This window comes from Amborella trichopoda, chromosome 4 (assembly GCF_054954075.1).
Source record: "Amborella trichopoda isolate Santa Cruz 75 chromosome 4, AtrichopodaSantaCruz75HAP2 v2.0, whole genome shotgun sequence".
NCBI lineage: Eukaryota > Viridiplantae > Streptophyta > Magnoliopsida > Amborellales > Amborellaceae > Amborella > Amborella trichopoda.
The window spans coordinates 58,708,884-58,717,125 of NC_142339.1; the positions used below are offsets into that span (position 1 = coordinate 58,708,884).

The following is an 8,242-nucleotide window of genomic DNA, read 5'->3' on the forward strand; positions in this document are numbered from 1 at the left end:
TTTGGCTTGAACTTTGTCTATATATATATATATATGTAAGTCTAAAAAATGCCTATATGCGAATTGCTACAGTGTTTCAACGGCTTTGCCTAAAAATTGCCATGGACCTACAGCAGTGGCGGTCCCCGTATATTTTTTTGCGTCAATTTTATGTGAAAAAAATCACCATCCAAAAAAATTGGACGGCGCCGAGCCTATAGGAGAAAGTATTGTTCATTTTCGCCCATAGGCATTTTGTAGTCTGTTCATATGTGCCCTACTCAACTGGTTTACATCCCTAACTGCAAACTATACAGACAAGCCACACAAGGCCAAACATCCTATGAGGGAGAAATGGAGAAGAAGAAGGTTTTCATACCAAGGCTCAATTCAATTAAGTTGGTAGCATCAAACAATTTCTCCATATCCCCTTTTGAGTAAGACCGGGATCTCATTGTGATTCTATTTAACCCCTTTCATTCCTCTTGTAAACAAGAGATAGACAGAGGGGATCAGTCTAGAGGTGGTTGAAAGTGAGTTGCTTGTCGAGGACCATGAGCCGAGCAAACACTTAACACCTACTTGGGGCTAGGTGTGACCAATCCAAGGAGGCCGTGGTGGTTGTGTCGTACCTCACAGGTTGGGCGCCTAAATGATGATATCCAATCTGTTGCGGTAATAGTAGAATTGATGGCCTGTTTTGCAATTGGAGAACTCAACATTTCCTATATCCCGTAGTCTTCTGTACCTCAACTTGATGGACCAAACCATATTCGGTTCCTCTCATGAGATAAGGTCTCTTAAGAATAGCATCTAAGTGATGGGCCCTTTTGAAAACCCCAGGGAATTCTATAGATAAGCGGAGAGGTCCCAGCCATCCGTTTGTCCAAAAGTTAGGAAATTCCCCATATGTCGAACGGCATCGGTTATCCTCATAAACGGAGAATCATATGCATATATACCTCTGAAAAAATTACATACCCTTGGATTATGTGCCTCACTCTTTTTTTGGGCGAATCAGTGGGGGTTAGGGTCCCCTACCCATTTTTATTTGAAAAATATGGAAAGATTACAAGCTCATCAATCTACAACCCTGTCATATGGAATACCAGCAGCATCATATTGGGTGAAGATAACCTCCCTCCATAAGTGAGATGGTTCTGTGGTGCATCTCCACCACCATTTGGTAAGGAAAGTCGTGTTACCCTGCCTCTCTTAGGTGCATATACTTTTTTCAACCTGACCAGATGGGACTTCTATTGTGTCTCTCTCCCCTACCATAGGAACTTCTTCATCAAGCATTCCCAGGAATTTGTATTGGCCGTGTTCTTGAACACGGACCCCAAATAGATTGGTAAATTGGCCAATTGTAGATTTGGTAAGTTTAATTCTGCTTCCCATGGATAGAAATTTGGTCCTCCATATCCAATTTTCGCTGGAGCCTGTCCACCGCTCAATTCCATATGGACTTCAGCGACCTGCCAATTACCAGAGGAAGGGTGAGGTACTTACATGGCAATTTATCAACATAACATCCCACAAATCTGGCCGAGTGTTGCACCTTTGCCTCTAGGCAAGCAATGCCAATATGGCTGGTCTTACACATGTCTACATATTGTCCAAAAACCACTTCAAAACACTTAAGGAAGAGCCACAAATAGACATCTATTATGTTGCACATCCTAAATGAGACACCATCAGTTCTATTGTAGATGGTTTGAGTTTTGAACCTCGTCAAGAGTTCCTTTGTATTCACTAACTCAATCATCTTGTCAAGGGATTATATTATTATGGCAAACAGGAAGGGAGAGAGCCGATCTCCTTGTCTAGTGCCTCTCGACATTCTGAAGAAGCTCTTCCCATGGCCATCAACAAGGACAGAGAAGTACGTCGAGGAAAAACAACTCTTGATCCATTTTCCACCAAAGCCCATGAACTCCATAATTTTCATGAGATAGGACTACTCCATCCTGTCTAGGCCTATTCTAGATCCAGTTTGTAAATAATTCAAGCAATGCTCTTTCCCTTGAGTGAACACACTCATGTGCAAGTGGGACTCTGTCCAGTGATCTGTCAATCCTCAAACAAGGTAGATTGAGGCAAAGAAATGACATTGCCGAGAACTCTTAGTGTGGCCACAACGACGCTTGTGAGGCCCAATTCTTTCCACTTTGAATTGTATATAATGTTTCTTGCTTAATTGTAAAAAAATAACCCTGATGAAAGATCGGTGGCTACCATGCTTGACAAGTAAACAAGAAAGATGAGAGATGGTAGTTCAAAATTTTTCTAAGGCAAACATGATAACAACCATATGGGCCCTGTTCACCCATTTTCTTTTCAGGTAAAGTTTTCTATCTCAAGTCCATAAAAAACTAAATAAAAAAAAATCATAATTTTGCACATTCCATGTGGTCAATGAATTTCATGTGGAGGCCCAATATATCTAATGTTGCATAGATATCCTCACAATTTTGGTGCGTATCATCGCCACTTACAAATCTATGAACCATCCCACCAACTTCAATGGTGCTCTCACCTGGCTTCTTTTTGAAACCCCCGTGTTTCATGACTCTTCGAACATTTGCAACCTCATCCCACATCCCAACTTCCGCATAAATATTCGAAATGATCACATAATTCCCGCTTCGACTTGGCTCTATTTCTAAGAGCTTCTTCTTCACTTTCTCTGCAACTTCAATGTTAGCATGGATGCTACAGGCACTAAGCAAAGTGCGCCATACAATGGCATCAGCATCAATGGGCATCGACTCGATGAACTCATATGCATCATGGAGCATGCCCCCCCGACATAAGATGTCAACCATAGCCCCGTAATGGGTCATCATGGGCTTAATGCCATGCACATGCATCATAACATCAAAGTATTCACGCCCTTTGCTTAGTAAGCCGGCATGGCTACATGCACATAGGACCCCAAGGAAAGTGACATAATTTGGCTTGATTGGTGTGCTTCCCATCTTCTCAAATAGCTCTAAAGCATCCATGGTGTGCCCGTGCATGGCCATGCCAAGGATCATGGCACTGTATGTCCATACATTCCTCTCCTCCATGATATCGAATACGCCTTTCGCTTTTCCTAAATCCCCACATTTCGAGTACATATCAATCAAAGCCGTCCCCAAACGAACAGTCAATTTGAGCCTTTTCTCTCTCATGAGCTCGTGAGCCTGCCTTCCGATACTCAAGTTCCCCAATCTTGTACACCCACAAAGCAAGCTCACCATTGTGGCCTCATCAGCTTCAAAACCAAAGCTCCCCATTTCCTCAAAAAGCTTAATTGCCTTTACATAGCACCCATTCTGAACAAAACCGGAGATCATGGCATTCCAAGAAACCACAGTTCTATGTGCTATTCCATCAAACACAAAATTAGCACTGTCTCTCTCTCCACAACAAGAGTAGAAATGAATAAGTGTGTTAAGAACATAAATATCCAAATCAAACCCATATTTTAAAATTTGAGAATGGATTTGTCTCCCCTCTCTGTGAGCCAAAACACGAGCACACGCCTTCAAAACAAAAGGAAAGGTGAGGTTGTTGGGTGTTAAGCCTCTGAGCTTTACTTGGGCATAAACCAAGATGCCTTCTTTCGGTGAACAGCTTTGTGAATAAGCTCGAATCAGGGTGTTCCATGAGCACATTGTCTGGTTATTGCTTTGATAGAGAACAAAACGAGCATAACCCAAGTCTCCAAATGGAGAGAGAGAGCAAAATTTCAAAAGCTCGCTTAATAGAAAGCCATCTTGGTATTGGCCAGTAGTCAGCAAGCAAGCATGGATTTGCTTTAGCTCTTCCATTCCTCTGCAATTCTTCAATAGATTCAGCCATTGAAGTTTTCTAGAGAGACAAAATGAATGGAAATAGTAGAGCTTTTTTGTGGGAAAAATTAGATGCGTTGGACTAGCCGTTATGTGGAATTTGAAACGCCAAGTATAGAACGGGAGACGAACCATGTAAGCCGTTACAATCATCAAACCAATTTACGAAGGAAATATATCGTGGATGTCAAAATCATTATTGACCGTGGGATTCAAAATTAGGTAATTGAAGATGTATTTTATTGGGTGCGGTTTGTATAGAGCCTAGGCTCTAAACAATCAAATTAGAACCTACCTTAAAATAGTATCGACAAATGTAGTTTTAATACCGGAAATCTTTGAACTAGCCTTAAAATATATTTTCATCTTTATTTATAAAGTTTTAAGCTTCAAAAAGAGTATGGATCAATAGATCTATGAAATCTGGAAAATTGGCGGTCCAAAAATACATTACAAAATATACTGTTTCCAAAACTTGAATCCATTTTTTTTCTCATGTCCATGTATCTTGATGTTAAGATGATCAATTTGAGGATATTTGAGCATCAAAACAACCTCTAGTAGTGAAATTTTTGAGATAGGCTATAATTTGATTGTTTAGAGCCTCGGCTCTATATAAATTTTTTCTATTATTATTTATTTATAAAGTTCAAAATAAAATAAAATGAATTTTAATTAAAACTGATTGGGACCTCATTGTACCAAAAAAAAAATAGTCTATAGCATACAATCTAAATGTTTTAAATTTGTAAATATTACAAACAAAGCTAGTTACTTTAAAAATGTCACTTCACTCAAATACTTCCGTAAGTATTTTATTGAAATATGTTTGGTGAATAAGATAGGACATTTTTTATAATTTTCCACCTTATTGGCCCAGGCCAATTGACTTGAATAACCCCTAGTTGTCCATAATCCCAGTCCGAAATGTGTTTTTAAATTAAAACTCTTTTGTTCTGGGTTTGATACCTAAAATAAGCATCGTATCGATGTCATTTGGTCCAGTGGCTGGAGGTAAATGATGAAATTACCCCTTTCGATACTATTTTTTTTCCTCAAATATCTTGTTCCGGGTTTGAAGTCCTAAACATAAAAGGGCAATTTGGTTCCTTGGCCCACTAGTCTTATGGGACATCAAAATATATAACTTGTTCCGGATTGCAAACCTTGATCAGGGGTGACTTAAGCATTTTCTCGAAACCCACGAGAGGTGCTAATTAAGTTAAATGTTTATGTTAACATGACGATTTTATTGATAAATTGGTTGATTTCACTACCTAATAATTTTTTGAGACGGTATTTTAACCATTTATAGTGATTATAAGCCAACTAAGTCGGTTGGTATCTCAAAAATAAGGTTTATAGCCATATAGCAAATAATAAAAAAAAAAACATAACTTTATTGTTTTTGGGTAAGACAATGGATGAGCAGACGTCTACCCCATTTTCATTAATAAGAATTGAGGAAATACAGATCACAACTTTAGTATTAGAAAAAGATGTTGCCTTCTTAGCGAGAGTATGTGCTACCATTTTGGCCTTTTTATAGATGAAGGAAAACATAGCCTTATTTTCTATAATGAATATCATTTATTTTATTTTTTTACTTTGTTTTTTTTTTTTACAAATATTCTTTACTTTATTTATAAAATCTACTCAAAAGAAATTACATCAGAGGAGATAGCTAAAGTGGACAAAGAGGCCCCCCTTTAGCCAGAAAGTCAACCAAAGAATTTGCCTCTTGAAAGACACGACAAAAGAAATTGAAAGTGGAACCACCAGATCCATAATCTGCAACCAGCTAGACCTTAATTTCCATGGAATACACTGCTACTTCTTGTACCAATTAATTGTGTTCATTGAATTTCCTTCAATAATGTAACTATTCCCGATGTTTTTAGAGATAAAAATTTTTAACCCTTGCAACGAAGCCAATAACTCCGATCGGTTAGCCGTGGCTATACCAATAGGCTTAGCATATGAAAAGATGACCTCTCCAAAACAGTATCGTACCACACCCCCAATGCCTGCCAAACTTGGATTGCCTAGAGAGCTCCCATCAAAATTTAACTTAAATCCCCCACTCTCTAGTGCCACCCAAATACTCCTTGGTCTCATCTTTACTCTACCTATCAAAAACAAATTTGGCAAATTCAAAAGAACATCTGATTGTGAAAGCCCCCAACCCTCCTTAGTAATTGAGGGCCAAGACCAAATGGACAGTTTGACTTTACTCAACAGTCTATCTAAAGATAAACTTTCCTTCAAAAGTCTGTCTATTTCTTTCTTTCCATAGTTCCCATAGAGTAGCCCCTATCTCTATTTGCCACACCAAGATACCCCGGGAAGGTAAATGATTAAAAGCTAACTGTGATACTAAACCATCACAGATTGGGGTAGTAAAGCATGAACCCCAAGTAGCTCAAATAACCAGTACCAAATTCTTGCGGTAACGTGACAATGGTTGAGAAGATGCTCCCCAGATTCCTCATCTGCTTTACACATCAAACATATGTTAGGTAAAATTTACCCCTCTTAATAAAATTATCCACCGTCAGAATCTTATTTTGGATAGCTAACTATAAAAACACCTGTACCTTATGGGGAATATGTCATTTCCACACTTTGACTGTGGCAGATAAAGACCATCTCCATCTATCGTGAGAAAAAAACCTATAACAATACTTCATCAAAAATACCCCATCATACTCAACTTCCCAAATCACTTGATCTATTGCCCATTAGGAAATATAAACCGAGTCCAAGATACCCATCAAATCGTTTCATTGAAGATAAATATCTTCACTCAGCTTATTATATAGGAAATTAATACTTCAAGTAACACGATTACCTCTCACTTTAACCATATCAGAAACCTTAACAAAAAGTTCCGGATAAGTAAACTTCAAAGGGGCATCACCTATCCACTTATGATGTCAGAAAGAGATGTTGTTAGCACAACCAATATTCCAACGAAAATAACTCACATTCATCGGCCTACATATATAAATAAACGTCCACAAAGAAAACATCTCTCTATTTCTACCCCCTCCTAACTACATTCTCTGCCTATCCAGACCATATTTCGAAAGCAAAAACCTGAAACCAAAGCTGATCTGTATACTGAAAACTTCTCCAACACCACTTACAAAGCAAATCCTCATTCATATATTTTATCTTTCTAATGCCAAGACCACCTTCACTCTTAGGGGTACAGACACAATCCACCTAAGTAAGTGATACTTCCTTTTGTCTCCAAAAGATCCCCACAAAAATTACACATCATTCTCCCAATTTTCTTTATCAAGTAGATTGGTAAAGTAACTAAACAAGAACTTAGCAATGTAACCCTACCACCCATAGACAGGTATTTTGGTTTCCAAATATCCAACTTCACTTGGACTCTCTCTAACACCTTATCCTAAACCGTTATAGAGTGCTTAGAATTTGAGATTGACATTCCCAGATAAATAAAGGGGAAAGAGCCCACCAAGCAACCCAACAAATTTGCCAAACATTGAATCAAGGTCGAAGAACAGTTAATACCTATCATTGAGGTCTTATGGAAATTGACCTTCAAATCCAAAGCCACCTCACGGCAATCTAAAAATCGAGCAATGTTTTTCACTTGCGTCTCATTTGCTTCACAAAAAATAAGCGTATCACCTGCATATTGCAAATGAGAAACTCTGGACCCATCTCAACCACTTTAAAACTAGATAAATCCCAACAGCCTTCCACTTTATGAATCATCAGGCTAAAACATTCTGCATAGATAAAAAAAAGGAATGGTGACATGGGGTCCCCTTGGCGAAGACCCCTGGAAGCCTTAAAGAAACCAATAGGGCTTTCCTTAAAAATTATTGAGAAATGTGCAGAGGATAAACATCCAAAGATCCAATTCCTCCATTTAGCCCCAAAACCCATATTCTTAAGATTTTCTATAAGCAACCCCCATTCAACTCTGTCATAAGCTTTTCCATATCAAGTTTAATAATGACTCAAGGAATTCGACTTTCACTCTAGAATGAATACATTATTGAGCTACCAAAATATTATCAGTGATTTGACGATTCTGAATGAAAGCAGATTGAGTGTTAGAGATAAGAAAATGTAAGACTGACTTCAATCTTTCAGCCAAGACTTTTGTCACAATCTTGTAAAGACTGGTCAGAAGACTGATGGGCCTAATATCTGATAACTCTGTTATCATTGATTTTTTAGGGATAAGAGGTATATAAGTGACATTAACCCCTTTGAATATCTCACCCCTAGTCATAAAAGCTCTAATCATCGCTAATAATTTAGACTTAATCACGTTCCAAAATCAATGGGAAAAAGAAAAAACGAAAATCATCTGGGCCTGGAGCCTTATCATTAGGTAGAGCAAAAACGGCACCTTTAAGTTCTTTCACGCTCCA

The 8,242-nt window shown here is 38.3% G+C and overlaps 1 protein-coding gene across 1 annotated transcript; it reads right to left on the reverse strand.

The window, feature by feature from the left end:
* Positions 1 to 2,147: 2,147 nt before the first annotated feature.
* On the reverse strand, positions 2,148 to 4,127 carry LOC105420622 (Pentatricopeptide repeat (PPR) superfamily protein). Its single transcript, XM_011624975.3, has one exon. It carries the CDS (start codon positions 3,972 to 3,974, stop codon positions 2,370 to 2,372), a length of 1,605 nt encoding a protein of 534 aa, XP_011623277.2. The 5' UTR covers positions 3,975 to 4,127; the 3' UTR covers positions 2,148 to 2,369.
* Positions 4,128 to 8,242: the final 4,115 nt, after the last annotated feature.